Here is a 20,630-nt window from a genome sequence, read left to right as displayed (position 1 = left end):
ACTTTGAAACAGAGGGTCGTGGGTTCGAATCCCAGCCATGGCGTAATTTCCTTCAGCAAGAAATTTAGCCACATTGTGCTGCACTCAACCCAGGTGAGGTGAATGGGTACCCGGCAGGATTAATTCCTTGAATGCATGAGCGCTGAAAGGCAGCTCGAGCTAAAGCCGGGGTAATAATATTAATAACATCGCTCCACGGAATAGAATATTTTTAGATAGATGGCGCTATATAACTGTATATTATTATTATCATTATTATTATTAATCAATTCTCAATTAAATACTAAAAATAACAAAAAATATTGTTTAAGCGTACATTTTCCAAATCCATATTTTTCATCTTTACCAATAACAAGTATCAGAATATAAATATAAACAACATTAGGCCGTATAACAGATCATTATACGAGTACACCAAAAACAAACACCATATACAGGTCTCGGATGGGATGTGCGAGTTGGTGGATGTGTGTGGGTTATGCGTGAGGATGTGTGTGTTGTTTATTACGTATTGGTATAGCCCCAATATACTGTTAATCGTGTCATTGGGTACTTTTCCTGTAGCTTCAACGTAGTGTGTGCGGCAGATAAGGACGAACTCTATTCATTTTTTTCATATCGATGAGTATTACATACCAAGAAGACATACAGTTGCCGTTGGGAGGTCGCACCCAAACATGCGTCTCATAAGCCATAGTTTGAATGAAATAGAGCTGTCGTTTTGAACATGGGTTAAGACAAATCCAGGACAGACCGTTTTCAGCGCTTCGACACCACCTTGCTTGGGAGAAGATAATAGAACTTTTATAAATGATGATGATGATGATGATGACGATGATGATGATGGTGATGATGGTGATGATGACGATGATGGTGATGATGATGGTGATGATGATGTTGATGATGATGATGGTGATGATGATGATGGTGATGATGATGATGATGACAACAATAGTGATAATGATAAATAATAATGGTATTAATATTATTACTCTGCTACCAATAATAACATTAGTATAGTGATAATGATGATGACGATTATGAAAATAGTAATAAGGATAATTATCATTATCATACTTATTATTCTAATCAGGGTATACTTTTGAAAAGTGGTTGTAAGACAAGCCTTTACGGATCGAAGCAGCCATGCATGTAGATCGAGTGACGATAGAAAAAAAATGTTTGCTTTAATGGCGTTCTTTCTATTTGTTTTGTTCTTGCAGGAAAATGTTAAACATTGAAATTGAACTTTTAGTGTCAAGTTAGGAGTCTTCTCTGAGGCACACGCTGCATCATGTGTATGCTGACACATTGTACGCTAGGCCCCCCCCCCCCTCGATAAAGCAAATATATTGCATGGTTCCTTTTTTTTCTCGCACTTTACAATAAAAAGATATAATCTTTCATAGGGATGAAATAGCGTAACTTTGAGGATAAGAAACAAACAGAAAATAAGTGACAAAATTACAATTTTCAGTACTTACATTGCCTCTCAGCCACCGAGAATAAAAGTATGGTAATGATAAATGAAGTCCACATTGCGTAAGCTCAGTTCTGTGACTGTTTTCTAATTATGATAATAAGTATGGATATCCCGCTAAAGAAAAGTCATCTGAACGCGCTCTCGCAGCTGCCTTTGATATACATATATGTTATTCATTCAAGGAGCTACAAGGGAGTTTTCGCATAGTAACGTACGGAGGATTCACAAACATAGAAAATGTATTGTCGAATGTTTTTAATGACAAAGAACCACCAAAAAGTCTGTCGAAAATTGGCGAATCAAAGCAGTTTAGTCATTTAGACTCTGGACAAACCGCATATTCGCAATTATTCGTAAACTCCGAAACTTAGAACGAAACTGCTGTTCCGGTTCATCAATTTCGACAAAGTCCTTCCAGCTGTTCTTTGTCAGTTGATGGATATTTTCAATACATTTATTGGTTCTTGACTCCTTCGTACTACGTCGCGCGCGTTGAAAACTCCCTAATTCCTCAAAGAAGTGAGATACACGGTAGACTATAAAGCAAACAATAATTGTAAATGTAGAATAGAGCATGTATGTGCTCAAAACAATCGGCAGAACAGCTATTTGCTGGTATAATTCTAAGCTGGTAAATACCTAAATTCCTATGAAACATTTTACGTGTCAATCAGTCATAGTGGCTGACCATTTAGACGACAAATTACTCTTGGGCCTTTTTTCAAAGTGGAGACAATGGCAGAGCTGGGATTCGAACTCACAACCTCAACGGTTATGAGTCCAATGCTCTAACCACACGACCCATGGATTCAAACCCTCAAACTTCTGAACTTGTTGTTCCCCCTAATACTTTAAATGAGAATGAAACTCGTGGAAGAAGTGAGTTTGTGTGCAAGCAAATACAGCAAATGATAAGATCGCCGAAAAATTGAGTAAAATTGGTCAAACAATAACGATCGAAGTCATGAGCATATGAATGTCAAGAACGTCAATGCTAGTGTGCCAACACGAGCACAAAGACCATTTAATGACGAAAGGGATGATGTATCCATGAATCTTTTAAAACAACTGCAGGAGAATTAGTTTTAGGAATAAAGATTCTAGACTGTCCCACTGTTAAAAAAACAATATGAGCTTTGCGGTATCGCGAACTAGCTGTCTGCTATAGCTCGATTCTGATCACGCTGAAGTCAAAATGTGAAAATATTCTAGTCTTTCAAAGTGCATTTCAAGATCAACTTCAAGTACCAAAATTATTAAGCTTTCTAGACACTCGTGATTTTCTGATAATATAAGCTTGAAAATGAAATCAACAGAGAGCAAAAACTCTCTGAGGTGATTTAGATTCTCAATAAAAAGCACTCTCCTCCGACACAAGTTTGCTAGACGGCACGATTATTTGATAGTTAATCTCAAAAGTTCCTTTAATTGTTTTCGACTAAAGATGTGTTTACGACATTTGACCTATGTCATAAAAACGTTTCCATGGCTAATTGGGAAATGGGTGACCATTATTCCATGATTGTTCGATATATGAAAAATTGAAAAAAAAAATCGCTTGATTTGCCTTTTTATAAACAAAAAGAAATGATATTCCACCACCTTGTACCCCCTTTCTACCCCCTCCCCCAACGGCTTTCGTTCTTGCATATTAAATGTTAATGTGTTCAAATTAACACCATTCAAAGTTCTGAGATAATTACACACCACCAGCTATTAACATGCAGCGGGGTTAAAACACAACACAATTCTGAACATAAACCTAGGTTTAACCTTCGTCTAAACAAGAATTTTAAACCACACTTCTTTGGAATGTTGGGCATCATAAAATATCTTCCATGTCAATTCTGTGACAATTATAATGTATCAATCAATTAATTAAAATTCATATTTTATTTGGATTTTCTTATTCTTCCCATTTCATGACTAAACTTATTTTTACAAGATTTTGCAAAAATGATTAGAAAAAAAATTATTGGTGAATAAGTTGACAACTGGCACTTCATAAAAGTATGTCTAAGTTAACACAGGTTTAAATATATAAATGGCAATCAGAATACAGATTCAAGTTCGAATTCAGTTTATTCACACAAATCATTAAAACATTACTAATTGTACATTACATATAGACATATCATTACAAGAAAGGAGGGCAACAAAACGATTACACTTGAGAATTAGAGGCCTACAAAATATACAGTAATTAACATAGTACACTTTCAGACGTCAGATGAACATGACGAAGAGTACCCATATAGGGTATGTTTGGATAACACCAGTGACTCGGGGAAAGTGTATTATTCAACACTATCTGAGATAATCACACACCAGGTGCTAAAAATGCATCGTTTCAACATAAACACAATAAAAAGGAGCGTTAGAATTAATAACCCCAGTTGATTTGTGTCGAACGAACATCATGAACCTACTTATAGAATATAAAGCTTTCCTTGCATTTGAAATAAACACACAACGTAATTACATGAGGTAGACATAATTTCAAAATACATGAAAAATATGCAATCTTTATTAATGGTTCTGGGGCCTGTTGCAGAAAGAGTTACGTTTAAACCCAAGTCAAAATATCAAGCGCAAGTCCCGAATACGGGTTCCTCTTTGGCTGAAAATCAAGTTGCGCAAGATTTTTTTGAGTGTTTGATCGCAACTCTTTCTGCAAAGGGCCCCAGGGCCACTAACTGGGTACTGCTAAGTGTTGACGCTTGGGGGGCACTTCCATTGACGGATGGATACCAGGCGCGTCCATGTGATTTCGGAAAGCACCCTAAACAAGTATTTTCCATATTCTGAAAATGCACCCCTTAACAAGTATTGGCGTGTGAAACCCTATCCTTAAAAAGATTTGGAAAAAGATACTGTTCCCTTGACAAGTATTCCCTGATTGACCCCCTAAACAAGTACAGCGATATTCTAACTGATGTATGTCACAGACGTGATCACGAACGTCATTTTTACCTTTACTTATATTGGGTTTATAACCGCCCCACCTCCCACACCTCGCTCAAGTAGGCCCCTTAACGCGTAGTGTCGGGGCAAAGAGTACATCCTTTATAAAGCATTTTAGTCTTATTTATACCCACGCAAATTTAACCGTAAATCCCGCGGGGCACTTCCATTGACGAGTGAATACCATGCGCGACCATGGGGTCTCGAAAAGCACCCTCAACGTAAACACGTATTTTCAATATTCTGAAAATGCACCCCTTAACAAGTATTGGCGTGTGAAACCCAATCCTTAACAAGATTTGGAGAAAAAAAATACTGTTCCCTTGACAATTATTCCCTGATTGACCCCGAAACAATTACAGCGATATTCTAATTGTAATGTTACGGACGCGATTACTGACGTCGGCTTTAGTTTTGACACCCTTATTACGTTGTGTACTTATATACGTACCCAATTTTGAAAAATATATCTTTTTTACGCGTTTCCTTTGGTTGCGCCTGGTATCCACTTGTCAATAAAAGTGTCCCCAGATCTGTACACTACTACACTGTAGTATTCAGATCAGTGCCCCCCCCCCCTGTTGACGCCCTCATTTTTGGGGCAAACCTATTGTAAACACATGTGGTCGTTGCGATGATAATGTTTAAGTGATGTTATAGACGTATATGTCCCTTATATTCTTTGTAGGCTCGTTCAAGATGGAACCACTACTGTCTTTAGGACTTTCTTTGAATGTTTCTATGACCCTAACTGCTGACAAGTTCGACAGGGGGACCTCCCCGAGGCCAAGGGGATCATGAAAATAATAATTAGTAATGAAATAGACGGTCGCGTTGTAAACGGTGACGTGCCTTACGGCAGTAGAAGCAGCATAGTTGAACAATACCGTCTGGTTGGTTCCATCGGGTTTAACAGACTTAACCTTTTTTAAGTCAGTGAAAATTACCTGAGAGTCTGGGAAATAGGAAGAATAAAAGGATATAAGAGGCCCCGAGGTTATAATGCAAACCTGCTAACAAACCACTGAAAAAGTCATCAAAATTACATTTCAAAGCCTTGCATTATTTTGGTTAAACAGTTCAATAAATGTCTTCATGAATATTCAATGAGGAAACTGATAGTGTCATATCTTCACTTTTTTTTTATTATATGAAATTATTACTATACAAAAATTGTCCACCAAGATTGAAAACAACTTTGATTAACAGTTGATTAATTCATGAGAATTCATAAATATTGATATTGTTGCTGCGCTAGCGCCATGAGCGCCTCTGGACTGTGTGTGCGCTCAATAAGATGTAGCTAATATTATTATTATAATTATTAGTAGTAGAAGTAGTAGTAGTAGTAGTAATAGTATAGTAAAAGTAGTAGTGCTGCAACTTATTATAAATTGGCTTACCATAACAAGCTAGGTCTGTCCCATATTTTTATTTTCATCTGTAATTTGTTTAATCATAATATGTATTGAAACAATTATTTCAATTACTTATTCATTCATTTATTTATCATTTCCAACGATGAAGTATTTCTTTTGTCGTTTATGAAACAATAAATTGAAAAGTGGCTTATAAAAACGTAAAGCATTTTACCTCCGAATTCTCCCTGATAGTAGAAGACACAGCTTGCTGACGAAGTTTCTGACATCGCTATATTGACTCGATTCTTTCCGTTGAGATCAGATGATCTCACACCCCACTGTTCCATCCAAAATAATTTCCTTTAAAAATGTAAAATAGTTTACAGCATACGTCACAGAAAAAGATAACGCCTCAAGGATTATCAAATTCTTTTTCAACATTCCTATATTGAAGTACTAATCATCTGTAACAAATCAGTCATCTAGCCTTGGTTGTATGAACAAAAAAAATGTTAAGAAAATAAATATTTCGGAACTTTTTACACGCTTCCATATGCTAACATAAACCTACTAGTAGTAATTAACAACTTTTCAACGCTAAAAAGGTGTATGGATCAAAATATTCCCACTTTTCAATTAGAATAGTAACAATATTGACATACTTTTAATTTGTTTATATTTAACGATATCATGAATTTCAAGGCTTGCTGGCCATCATGATTTTGTGTAGTATTAAATCCAGGGTTGAAGTTGGCCATTCGATTAGTGTGTGGAATTTATAGCGGAGTAATTGTCGCCGGAGCAAATGTCATGGAACCCAGTGAGATACCGTCCTAAGTATCTAGCAAAGCCTCTTTTCGAGGACATCATAGCTTACCTGTTCACTCCATCTACAGCTATCCCACGGGGCTGATTCACATCAGTGGTCAATAGTTCGTGATCGCTTCCGTCAAAGTTTGCTCGTTCAATGCGCTGATTCCTCATATTCCTAACCCAGTAAATTTTCCTGTCCTGAAACTCCAGCGTAAGCTCACCGTCCCCGAGGCCTATGGAGAAAAAACGTAGACCTCTCGAATAACAACAAAATGACATTTGAGTGATTTATCCCAAGAACTTCACCAAAGAATACGACCTTAAAACGCAGATAAAACGTCACTCGTAACGATCAAACAGCGATCGACAAGGATAATGCAATGAAATCCTGACAGTCTGCCGAGATGACAGGGATGGCGTCTTTTTTGTATGGTTGCTTTTATTTGCAGTTATTTCCATATGAAAAATTCAAACATACTTATTAAAAAATCTAAAAGACATATAGAATATAACTGCAGTATATCTGCAGTATTCACAAAATGCAACAGTTCTTCCATGGGTTCAATCCATCCAACTGAAACCTGGGTGAGTAATATCTTTCCAATCTATTGTAAAGTAGGTCATTGCTAAAAGAAGAGGAAGAAATACTTAGAAGAAGAAGAAGAAAAGAAGAAGAAGAACACATAAATAACAAAAGAAATAATAATAAGTAGATAGTGATCAAGAAGTGGAAAGCGAAGGAGGAAAGGAAAGTCAGAAGAAGAACAACAACAACATCAACAACAACAAGAGCAACAACAACAACAACAGGCAGAAGAACAAGATGAGCATTTAAGGACTCGAAAAACAGAAACAAATAAAAGAAAATGAGGAGGAAATGGAATGAGAAGTAATAAGTAAAAGTAGTAGTAGTAGTAGTAGTAGCTGAAGAAGAAGCAAAGAAAGGGAAAACCACTAATAAAACTGACGGAATAAAAATTGACATTCATATATAATATATTTGTTTTTTTAGATTTAGACTGTATAACACTAAACACGATTGAATCGAGGTGTACCTGTCAAATTTACAAGGATTTCCTGACTAATAGTTCCGTTAATTGTGGCCCTAGAAATTGTCTCATTGTCTCTATCCGTCCAGTACACCATTCTGTCCTCATGGTCGTAAGCTATGGAATGAGGATTCCCCATACCATTTATAGGGAGTTCAGTGAAAGTGGTATCTAGAAGAGATTTGCTCGGTTCCAAACTACCCGCGAAAATACTATTCCACTTGAGAAGAAAGCAAATGGATGACTCTGTAAAATTTAAGGTAGAGATTATTTTAAAGGGGATAATTACTATTACTATAATAATAATAATAATGATAATAATGATAATAGTAATAATTGTATACAGTATAATGTATAATCAGATATACTAACGTCATATTTTACCCAGGGTAGCCACTTCCATTCCGAAAACTGTTCTACCAGCGGGACCTGCTTAATATGATAATGTTATAACTCCGGCTTATATACATGTCACTAATTAGTTAAGTAAATATTAAAGCTATGAAAGGTTGAATCATCAAATATGTTACTTGTAGGCTACATCTAAATTGAAAATTGGGAATATGGGAAAATAGGTAACAGCCAAAGCGTGAACGAAATACTATTTAGGGGAGCCTGGGACTTTAGCCCCTGCATTATTTCCAGAATGGTGAACAAAAACGTAAAAATTACTATCCGATTGTGATTTTTTGCATGGTCAGCCTCCCCCCCCCTCCTTTGATATGGAAAAAGTATTTACAATATAAACAGAAAAAATGCTATTATGGCTTTGATTCAAAACCTTGAAACGAAAGAATGTTTAGGTATTTATTTTCTTGTGTGTCACTTTTGAAATCATACTTATTCGTACAGTACATATCTTTGTGAGAGCAATGTGTAACAGCTAATGTAAAGGTGCTTGGTTGTGAATAAAATTCCAGTTTCACGAGCTACTCTTTCCAAGTGACTATCTTTGTATCGTTATGTGTAATCATGTCTATTATGGGTTGTTGTCATGGTAACTGTTGTAATTAATCATCAGAAAAACTTTTACATGTATAAATACCTAAAATATCTCATTCAAACAGACCATTAATTATATACATTTGTATATTTCATGCTGTGATCTATACTACGCAAATATATTTGAAAAGGGTTTGAAATCAATCTAATACCAAAAGGATGGTTGATAAGAATTTGGTATACACAAACATGACAAAAGCGCCTCATTCGCCCACTCATAACTACCGTATATAATGGTTTGACAGCGTTTGCAAATAGGGCCTGCTTATTTTTTTATATTAAACCAGACCAATTGTTTGATAGAAGTTGATTCACTTAAGTTTTCAGAAACCTTACCAAGTTCGCACCGGGATCCTATGTAGCCTGTGGGACACTGACATCTGTATTCATTAACAAGGTCCATACAAGTGCCTCCATTTTGACAAGGGTTGCTTTCACACTCGTTGATATCTGAATAGGAAATATAATGTTTGGAATCCTAGAAGATGGAATCTATGCACTATGTATAGACACCCCTAATTCCTCACACCCCCTCTCCCCATCTCTAACACTTACGCGCTCGCACTAACACGCGCACACACGCACCCCACACCCCCACCCCACCCAACAAGCAGCCACGTCTTACTAACAAAATTCTTGAAAGAAGCTGTGCACATATAGACACCACTCAGTTCTTACACTTGTTCTCCCTCTCTCACACATCTGCACCCTCATCCACCCAAAACACACACATTAATATAGGCACAAACCTTTTTTTTTTATTTGATAAGAAAATGTCAAAAAAAATCCCTTGGTCAACAAGGCATGCAACGTGTTAACATAATATGATAAATAATCAAGGTTTCTTGGTCGGTTTATATTTGGTCAAGTTTTTTTTTTCGACCGCGCACGCAATTCTGATTTTTTGCTCTTTACTTTATTTTAATGAGCCCGTGTGTGGGGGTGTATGAATTCAAGCAATGAGTGTTCAAATATACGGGGACTCGGGAATGGGCTCCATAATGTCATCACCGATTCAGTCTGTACGCACAGACCCTCAGTGGAACTCTAATTATTGAAATTCACCAGCGTACAGTTGTTGATTAAATTTCTCATTAAAAGTCTTAGTCACAGCATCGTGCTGCAAATCAGAGGCGAATCCAGGATTTTCCAAAAGGGGGGCACATGTTCCCGATGAAAATTTGGAAGGCCAAAAAAAGAAGGGTTTTTATCTAAATCTAAGGTCATTTCGTCCGCAAAAATGACAAGCAGAAAAAAAGGTCCTCGCTTTTAAAAGGGGGACACACTTGGGTAAAAATGGCATATTTACATTAAAAATTTTGTTTATGGCTCTTAAGCACGAGCCGGATGTGCCTCCCCCCTTGAATCCGCCAGTGCTGCGAATTCAGAACACTTTCATTAAGCGAATGGGGTTTTTGCAAGAAGCCAGACCTTTCCCTATCTCAATGGAGGGGGACTGATATGCCTCTTCTTCTCCCCTCCCCCTTCTCCAGTGACCAAGTACAAATGTGTAAAATAACCACTAAATAGGGATTTTATTTTACGTTCAACCTCCTGCCTCAAAACTTTAAAATTCGTTCCACGCCCCTGCTAGTGGTAGCCGGTTTTTATAAGTATTGTTATTATTATTGTAGAAGCTAATTGGGAGAAAAAAAGAGATTAGAAAATCCATGAAAATGCGATTTTACTAACGTTCAACCTCCTGCCTCCTAACTTTATAATTCGTTCCACGCTCCCTGATAGTTGTATCCATTTTTTATATAAGTATTGTTATTATTATTGTAGAAGTTATTGGGAGAAGAAAAGAGATTAGTAAATCCATGAAATGGCGATCCTACGGTAAACTTGATAAAGTTGTGTGCTCAAACTGGCTTCCAACTGCGTAAATTAAAATTTGAATAATTAATGCCACGGTTAACAATCTATTGACTTTTTGGTCCCATTTTACCTTGCGTGCATGGATATCACTAATGAAATTGGTTTGCCTATCGATACAAAAAGCATAGCACGTCTGGTCACCAAAGCTTTTGCTCTCATTATCATTGCAAAAATTATAATAGTGACAAGCAAAATATATTGATCATTATGATAATACAATAATAATAATATAGATAATAATGATAATAATAATAATAATAACAATAGTCAGTTCTTGTATAGCGCATACCACATTATGAATAACGTCTCTATGCGCTTCCAAAGGACTTGGATATTATTACCCCGGCTGTAGCTCAAGCAGCTTTCACGCGCTCGGCATTTCATGGAATAAATTCCTGCCAGGTACCCATTCACCTCACCTGGGTTGAGTGCAGCACAATGTGGATTAATTTCTTGCTGAAGAAAACTGCGCGATGGCTTGGATTTGAACCCACGACCCTCTGTTTCAAAGTCAGAAGACTAATCCACTGGGCCACAACGCTCCTCTACGATAGTGATGAACTGATGATAAATAACTCGATGATAATTTTGAATAAAGATGACAGGCCTAATTATTATAATCGAATCATGATGATTATATTTTCCCTGTATATATCGCGTACATCCTTTATCTTCTCTCCGTGCTTACAATATCATTTGTTCTCTCTTTTATTTTTTTAATGTAATTACCATGCTTTACTTTAATTGGCAAGCCTATTTACAGCGGACACGCGTTTTTACAGAATTAATTCTTACAAAATACTAATTACCTCATCTGGTTTGGGTGCATCAGTCTGTGACTAAAAGGAGAGAGACAGAATAAGTAGACCACTGTTCGTTTCGCATGATTATGCTAATATTCATTGAGTCCATCCAAGTGACAATTTTAATTGAACAAAAGGAAAAAAAATTATCGTATCGGAAATAAGATAAGAAATTTACGAATTATAAAATCTCACTTTTCACAAAATACATTCCAACCTACCTTAGTGGTCATCTGTCTTTAGTGTAAACCTGTCTTTAGTGGCCATCACAACTTTCTCCCATTTCAAAGGAATACATGTTTTAGAACTTGGCAGTGGCAACCTGTTCTGTTTTCCCTAAGTGACATTAATAATCCGCTTTTACATAGTGCTTAATGCATCGGAAAGACGTGTCTAAGCGCTTTACAGATATCTTATTACCTTAATAGACAGGGTTAACTGTAGCTTATTAATCAACAACATGTGCAAATTAGCAAATAGATGGTGTTTTTTGCCTATTTCTTTTTCGTATTTTGTCGTATAAAATATACATGATTTCAATATTTGTATACTTGACGATAAGGATACTCTTCATCAAACAGCGATAGGTTACAATGGTATCTCATATGAAAGGAAAGAAAGTAAGCCTTGTTTCACATTGTCATGAGAAGAGAAAAATATTTCCTATTTCATATCATACAGTGCAAAGAAAATAGTAAGAGGATGACGTCATCCGTTCTTTCATTTACGTACCAGGATTATGCAGATAATTGTTGTTTTTTAAGCAAAAAAAAAATAATATTTTGAAAGTTGCATATACTGTATTTCATAATTCATTCACAAATTTTAATAGACCTTCAGTGTGAGCTTGTTTAATTGATCTCTTTTTATTCCATTCATTTACCGGTCTTTCCCTTTAAGAAGAAGTGACTAGGTATTTCTGAATAAAATAGCAGATTTTTGCCAATTTGATTTGCTCCACCAAGACCACATTCAATCCGTAACCAAATTCTGCCGATTTCCTATAAACCCTGCCAACTACAGGGCACTAATGCAAATGTTTTTTGTCTGTTTTCAATTTCAATATTATCTCCATTTATACATATCCAGTCTTTCCTCACACCCCCCCCCCCCCCTCTCTCTCTCTCTCTCTCTTTAGCACGGGCCTTCATGTATTCTAACAGGCTGTTAGTGAAATTTACCCGTTTGAAAAGAAAGAAAGTAACATTTACCAGTTTCGCAGTTAATTCCAATGTAGCCTGGTAAACATACACATCTTTGCCCGTCTATTGTTTCTTCACATGCTCCATTTACCAGGTTCCAACATGGATCCTCGTAGCAGTCTGCAATTGAGAAATGAGTACCATCAACTTAAATCAGAATAAGTTTAGCCTACTTTCCAATAAAGACAAAACGCAGGTGAATTGGAAGTCCTTAAATTTTGGAAGTGACGGAGCTTCACTATTCGACCAGACAATAAAATTACAGAAATCATTTGTGTGCGTGTTTATATGATACAGATTATATTAATACAAATATAAATAATATATATAATTTTATATATTTCTATATTTTATATAATTTCATCAAATCAGACAAGGAATGACAAGTTATTTGTGATTTGTATTTTTCTCATTGAAACAGGATTCTATACATGTCTTTATGAATATTCAATGAGCAAATTAATCTCCCAATTATTATTTTGTATTTTATCATATGAAATTATGCTTATTCAAATTTTGTTTATTCAAAATATTGTATTTACAGCTAATTTAATGTATTGAATATTTATTGCTGCAACTATTTTCTAATAAGGTGTTTTTGCAGGGTAAAATATTCTCTATTTTTTTAGGTATGATTCTTTCTGTCCCTTATATCCAGCTGGTAAAATGAAGCCTTAAAAATATCCTCCCCAAAATCGGCATTTTCACTCATGAAAAAAAATTATGTAGACCTTAATGGATTAATCCGCCTATTTCTCAAAGTACACGAGAAATGTTGTCAAATCCATTTTTGTCCGAAATGTCCTCTCGGGTATACTTGTAATTAAAATTTTGCACCCCTAAAAAGTTGCCGCACAACTACAAAGGTATATCATTTAATTTGGTTTCTACACGCACATACACACACCCATAGGCCCCCGCACCTACGAAAAACAATACAACTTTTTAAAAATTTTAGTTAAATGAGACAAGTTACCGTAACTGTAAAACAACCCTTATTTGAGAGACATGATATTGTGTGAGACTAGGAAAATAAACGAGGAGACAGTGTGAGGAAAAATCGGAGACGAGGGGGGGGGGGGCTAAGAGAATATCAACTAACCTGGTAGACGGCATATGATATGACGATCAACGTTATACATAGCAGGCATGTTACCAGGCGGTGTGGGGCTGAGTTTGGGTTGGAGTCTTATCGTTGTTCCCCCTGGACCAGTTATAGATTGGCATGATATATACTGTGGGAGGGTCATCTCCGTCGATGAGTTCGATGGTGATGACGATAAATCCCTCCTTGGTCTGGTCTTGACTTCGGAATCCGACATCCCAGCTATTTGAGCGAGAGAAAAAAAAAAGAATCAGAATAGAGTAGTGATAATAAGACATAATAGAAACAAAGAGAAGTTATTTTCTCCAAAGATACCCCATGCTAATGACAATGTTGGTCCCGTGATTAAGGAGAACAGATACTATGGCGTAATGAGCCAGTAATTTTTAGGGGGCAGACATGGCGTTTGGGGTATTTTTTTTCTTCAAATTCTGCAAGGAAGCTAAGCGAGTGAGCAAAAATCGAACTTTTTTTAACCTAATTTCCAGGAATCTTTTTTCTCTCTCCTTTTTTTTTTGGGGGGGGGGGGTGTCATGACCCCACGCTCCCTCCCAATCTGTAGGCCAGTGAATGAGAATGGTGGTGGTGGTGGTGATGATGATGGTGGTGGTGGCGGTGGTGGTGGTGATGATGATGATGATGACGACGATGATGATGATGATGGTGATGGTGGCGGTGGTGGTGGTGGTGGTGGTGATGATGATGATGATGATGATGGTGATGATGATGATGATGATGATGATGATGGTGATGATGATGATGATGATGGTGGTGGTGGTGATGATTGTAACATCCTTAGTTTCGTTGGAATATATATATATATATTTCAAATAACTGCTTATATCTTACCTGTCAGGGATAGAGATACCATGACGCACGCCAATAGAAGTACGCTGCGTGCAGATTCGTGAATTTCCTGAAAAGAAAATTGATAACAACCCCTTTTAACCAGAGGGTCAAACCAGAAAAACATACAAAACTGGAGGCCTTTAACTCTAAGAAATAAAGAGTCTTATAAGTCTTATTTAAAAAAAGGGGGGGGGGTATGTAAAATGTGTAAAAAAACGTTATTATAATTTATGACATTCTTTATGAAACTGAATATCTAAAGATGCCCGATGTGAAGTTATAACTTGACTTAAACTCACAACTTATCAGTAAACAGAGATAGGGCGACACATAGAGATTTAGAAATTACAATCAATCAACTCTTTATCATTCATTGTATTATAGTATCTTCTTGCGCAATATCTGGCATTTAGGTAAATATGGGCCAACATTTGACAGTGTAACAAAAGTAAAAAGAGGCACGTCTGAAAGAAAAAAAAATATACAGCATAACGGGCAATGTATAAATATCTGAACTTACCATTTTTATGTGTGTAAATGACTAAACTAGTAAATTATCGATTATTCGCGGTTTTTCAAAAACAATGCGATTTCAGATTAAATACAGAAGGTCTTGAAGAAAGTAAGGCCGATAATATCATCTGCTTCATTGCGTTGACGGAAAATTCAAATTCATCAGATATATTCATCTACAGTGAAGCAAGAGTTCCTACTATGTTTCTCTTTTCTGATTTCGCTGCGAGTGAAGCGATTTTTAGTTCGACATTCAAAGTTCCACATTTACATTAGCCTGTTAAAACAAGTTTCAAGATTGATGATGATGATGAGATTATGATGATGGTGATGGTGATGGTGGTGGTGGTGGTGGTGGTGATGATGATGATGATGTTGATGATGATTATGATGATGATGATGATGATGATGATGACGATGATGACGACGATGATGATAAAGATAGCTGGATTTACGTAGCCCCTTTTTGCCGGAGGAAACAAAGAGCAAATATTATTACCCCGGCTTTAGCTCGATCTTCCACTTGATAAGCAGTGCTCAGTGCATTCAATAAAGTAATTCTACCAATAATTTTTTGCCGATGTTTCTGTCTAAATATTTCTCCTTTCTCGCATCGACGCATAGTTAAATTATTAGTTTATGTTAATAGAGATAGCGTAATCGATCATCCTCATTGAGAACAAACGACTCGGTAACCAAGGCAGCATGAACGCCAAATGAATGCGACCAATCATAACGGGGGTTACTCCCAGACACGAGAACCAATGTCAGTTTCTATTGGTTTAGATTTTCCGAACCCAATTGATAACACACCCCCCTCAAAGACACTGGCGGGGAACGACCATGACAATACACAATCAATTATATAGATAGAAATAAAATGTTGTAATAGTTGGAAAGAGAATGATCACAAAACCCTGTCATTTTGATGAGGGTCAATGAAGCCATTATCCTTTGTGGAGAAGGATGTTGCGTTTCTTTCTTCTTCGTCTTCTTTCTGGTGGTTGGGCAAAAATGCAAAATGAGATCATAGCCTTGGGTCATTTTCTCTCCCCCCCCCCCCTCTCTCTCTTTATGTAATGAAAGTTATAGTTTATGCAAATTCGTGAAATTGAAATTAAAATTAGATTTGCTCATCCACCACGAATACCACACACGGTGCACACCCGAACACAACCTTGTATCACAAGCACTACGCATTCAATCACTGAACTAGCATTCACTCAAAGTATAACACAAACAAATCAAACGCAAGTTAACCTCAGTTAAGATTACGAGCAATAACCTGTGTATTTATTTCATCTGTCTTGTATGATAATATAGAAAAGATAAATCCCTTCATTTTAATTGAGTAGCGAATGGAATAGAGAATCTATACCGCAATATACCACTAAAATAATCATTTCTGAACAGTAATAGTATGAAACTTACTACCAACATAACAATCAAATATACATATTTTCTTTAGCTTCAATAATAGCAGTAATACGAAAGACCATTCTCACAGATTCTGAACCAATATACATGATGACTCTATTCTGCTAAAAAATGTAATATGGGGACCTGTGCTGAATGCAATAGAAATCTTTAAAAATATCAAAACACAATGTTGGAAACTGTGTAAGAAATAGAAATGTGCATGTAATTCTGAGGTTTCTTATACGATGATTGCAGAATTTGAAACATCATATGTATTTCTGCAAGAGCCTGTGCTCTGACAATGTGTTGAATGAAATAAGAGCTGAAATGTGGTATATACTTCTCATGTTTCCAGTGATGATTTCCATGAGAGATAATCATAGAATATACCCAGGTAACAATACAGCGTTGGACCAACGTTGGATCAACGTTGGGAAATTTTTTCCCAACGTTGCCTCAACGTTGGCAGGCCAACGTTGCATCATCGATAGAAGTGCACGCGCATACATCGTCAGACCAACAACATTTCCAACGTCAGTTCAACGTTGTCCAGCAACAATGTTTCAATGTTGTCTGGCAACGTTGATCCAATGTTGGCTAAATAGTCAAATACAACATTGCTACAACGTTGGTAAGCAACGTTGCATCATCGATAGAAGTGCACGTCCATACATCGTCAGACCAACAACATTTCCAACGTCAGTTCAACGTTGTCCACCATCAATGCTCCAACGTTGGTATAATGTCGGCTGAGTCATCAATAACAGCATTGCTGCAACGTTGATGGGCAACGTTGAAGCAGCGATGGACGTGCACTTGCATACATCGTCAGTCCAACTATGTTTACAACGTTGGTTCAACGCTGTCCAGCAACAATGCTCCAACGTTGTCTGGCAACATTGCTCCAACATTGTTACAACGTTGTCACAACGTTGCTCCAACATTGCTCCAACGTTATTCCAACGTATGGCAGTAATTAACAAAACATTAATTGGTTTCAAGGTGAAGTCCACCATTACAACTCTTCACTCTAATCTTTATCATCATGTCTTATCCTATCCTAAAATCCTACATCCTAATCCTATATCCTATTCCTATCATCCTACACCTATCCACTGTACCCTGTCATTGACTCCTATATATAGAGCAACTTTGCTATACTTGGCAGAATACAGTTAATATCATTTTCCACACTTAACCTTGAATTTCACTTAGAATAATATGTTTTGATTATAAATGATATGGTAATGGAGCCACATACTTTTCTGAAACTTTTCATGGTGGAAATATTGAATAAACATAAATACTCTAATTATTATAGCAATATTACCTAAAATTTTGGTCATTTACTGATGTAATGAATATTCATGAGTGCATAATCATTGTCCAGATGAGGCAGGTTTGGCAGCGTTGGTCCAATGTTGGTCCAACGTTGGGTGACGTTGATCCAACGTTGGTATAATGTTGGTCCAATGTTGATGGAAAGTTGATTCAACTTTAGTCCAATGTTAGCGTAAACGTTGATTCAATGTTTGTCTAATATCGGTTAAATGTTGTTGTACAACGCCTACTTAGCTTGTTGTACGCGAGCAAATGGGAGGCTGAATGTCAAACATTCGTACCGTTGCACAAAAGACGTACCATCCAAAATGTACCGTCCAAAGTGTACCGTTGCACGACTTTAGGAGGTGACGTCACAATACGATTTAATTCATTGCGCTCGGTAAAAATGAACAATACGCGTATAAGCCAGCTGGCTAAATGCGCAAGGCTGCCCAAGGTCATGTGCGCTTGTGGGATTTTGCTTTCTGCTTTCGGTATTTTTGCTCCCTTTTCATAGATTACTATAGGGATAAACTCTTTGTTTTTTCATATTTTCGCTAAATTTCGAGGCGTTGTACAACACATATAGCGAATATTCTTATTCGTGCAATGGTGCGAGATTTCGCATTCGGTGAAAGAAAGAAACGCTCTATTCAACTCGGCTCACGCCTCGTTGAATAGAGCATCTTTCTTTCACCTCATGCGAAATCTCGCACCATCGCACTCATGCCTATTCGCTATTAGTATATTGTAACGTTGATTCTTTGTTGGTCTAATTTTAAACAAATCCAACGATGCACCATCTCCATCAAACAGTTTTCAACACTGTGCCATCATCATCTGTAACCTGTTCATGATTCTATCAAAAAACATTACAACTATTATTACAGCTATTTATTTCTTTTCATTCTTTCTGTTACAAGTCTCTTCACATAATTAAGAGGAATCAAGAAAATTACGTGTGATATTTATTTATCACAAAAACTCACATGTGTAATTGCAGTCTCTCAGTATTTACAAAATCTAAAAGGAAGGTCGCGTAACTTGGCCTCACTCAGAGTAACGTAACTACTGCCTACTGTAACTAAAGAGTGCCTCTTTTTTATTAAGATAGAAGTCAACTGATATCTCAATATGCATGGCCATGGCCCAGTCTCGCTCGTGCCATAACTATTAAATGATATTTCAGCGTCAAGTGTAGCATGCCTCACATAGCAACTACAGGTTTGACTGCAGTTGGAAAACACTCGGTCCAGGCTAGGCCAGGCAGGACCGACCAGGTCAATTCAAGGCAGCGTATAATAAATAAGGCAGGAATGCCAGGTAGCAAGTCATTGGGTGATTTCAAGTACGGTGTACGGTGTTGAGAGCGTGAAAGGGCTGCTGAACTGAGCTCCAACACCAAGCGTAATATTATTTTTCATTGAAATGTATTAAAACTCTAATGATTTGCTCTCATCTTAAATGTAAAAGATAATTTTACGGAGATGGTTCGTCGTGTTCGCCCCCTGTTCGTGAGCTACAGTTCATCAACACCAACACTGAACTTTAAATCACGATTCTCCCAATCCCTGGGGGCCGGTGTTGCTGAATGGGGAAATTGCTTGTAGATCATCAACACCATGCAGCCACAGTGCAGTGTTGGGTTCAGCAGATGACAATCAACACCAGCCTTCAACACAAACTGCCGGAAATACACCATATTTTCCAAGGTCAATCTCAACACCAGCCTGATTCAAGTACGGTGTTGTCACAACTCCAACAGCAGATTTCAACACTAGCTGTACTTGAAATTATTGAAATCACCCAATGACTGTTGCCTTGCCCTTGGTATCGCATACTCGTTCCCACTCACACGTATTGCGAGGTTAGTATTATATTAGTCACTCACACAAGCTAATTACGAGGTTAGTTAGTATGTTATACTGTGCAGTGACTGGTGTTAAGTACTACTTTACTACTACTTACACGAATATAGTAGCGTCGGACTGTACGCGCACAGAAGCTGACTCCGGGATCTTTCGGAGGGGATCAATGGTTGCAGTTACCGATTATCTGCAAGTGCAAAGAAAATTCCACTGTAGATTGTAGGTCCTAAATATGCAGCTTATAAGTACTGTTCCAGATCACTAGATATTCTGGAATTCAATTGTCTATATCCACTATCCAGTCCAAATTCTACCAGATTCTTCAAGTTCAAAATTGAAGGAAGCAGACTACACAGACATGACAGAAGGAGTCCGACGTCGAGACTAATTCTGCGCATCAGAATAGTATGGTATTTTTAAATAGGCACATTTGATGCTTGTATTTCCTTCTTCAATTTCTTCTAGTTATGTGACGGTAGGCCTATGAATTATCTCGTACTTACTGTGAAAGGCCGAGCCAGCTGCAAAGGACGAGGGCGTTTCTGGAAATTCTGGTCTTGAACTACATTTTTTTTCTTGTTTTTCTCCTTTATTTTCTATATTAATCGACACATTTGCATCCCCCGGTACATGCAGCCTCTCTATTCTACCCCATCTTTATTTTTGTTTTCTCCTTAGACTTAGTTTTAGTTCCTCTTTCCCTTCCCATTATTTTCCTTCTCTCTCGATTTCTTTTCCCCTTATTGCTGGGGGATACCAAGGGTGACATGGATAGACAAGCAAACTTACTTGATCGACCCCCCCCCCCTTGGCCCCATTAATAATTATGCGAGTAGTCGTCTGTATATCATTATCAATTCTCCAATGAACCAGTTTCTAACGTTCTCAACACTGTATATTATGCCGGGATATTATGATGACTGTCAAACAAATATCCAACAAACTATAGTTTCCAACATTGTGTCAATGTTAACTGTCAACAACTCTCCAATAAACTA

General features: G+C 37.1%; 1 protein-coding gene across 3 annotated transcripts; it reads right to left on the bottom strand.

Annotated features, from left to right (window-relative positions):
* Positions 1-3,548: 3,548 nt before the first annotated feature.
* Positions 3,549-20,006, bottom strand: LOC129267330 (low-density lipoprotein receptor-related protein 4-like). Of its 3 annotated transcripts, none has more exons than XM_064103338.1 (9): positions 19,733-20,006; positions 14,510-14,576; positions 13,658-13,882; positions 12,565-12,675; positions 9,009-9,122; positions 7,677-7,916; positions 6,686-6,854; positions 6,041-6,168; positions 3,549-5,402 (listed from the first exon to the last, which is right to left on the bottom strand). In XM_064103338.1, exons 2-9 carry the CDS (start codon positions 14,529-14,531, stop codon positions 5,092-5,094), a joined length of 1,320 nt encoding a protein of 439 aa, XP_063959408.1. In that variant the 5' UTR covers positions 14,532-14,576; positions 19,733-20,006; the 3' UTR covers positions 3,549-5,091. The 3 variants fall into 3 exon arrangements, with proteins under 3 accessions (XP_063959408.1, XP_063959405.1, XP_063959406.1); XM_064103335.1 differs by lacking the exon at positions 19,733-20,006 and adding an exon at positions 15,522-15,716; XM_064103336.1 differs by lacking the exon at positions 19,733-20,006 and adding an exon at positions 15,030-15,634.
* Between the last annotated feature and the right edge of the window lie 624 nt (positions 20,007-20,630).

Source organism: Lytechinus pictus, chromosome 8 (assembly GCF_037042905.1).
Source record: "Lytechinus pictus isolate F3 Inbred chromosome 8, Lp3.0, whole genome shotgun sequence".
Classification (NCBI taxonomy): domain Eukaryota; kingdom Metazoa; phylum Echinodermata; class Echinoidea; order Temnopleuroida; family Toxopneustidae; genus Lytechinus; species Lytechinus pictus.
The sequence above is the reverse complement of the archived record's forward strand: the minus strand, read 5'-3'. Positions and strand labels throughout refer to the sequence as shown.

Bases quoted from the DNA above. Each gene is read 5' to 3' on its own strand.
- LOC129267330 (XM_064103335.1), bottom strand. From the start codon at position 15,644: ATGCGTCGATGCGAGAAAGGAGAAATATTTAGACAGAAACATCGGCAA. The intron at 13,883-14,509 runs GTAAGATATAAG...TCGCTCAAATAG, and splicing joins GGTATCTCTATCCCTGACAG to CTGGGATGTCGGATTCCGAA. The intron at 7,917-9,008 runs GTAAGGTTTCTG...TAAATTTTACAG, and splicing joins AGGATCCCGGTGCGAACTTG to AGTCATCCATTTGCTTTCTT.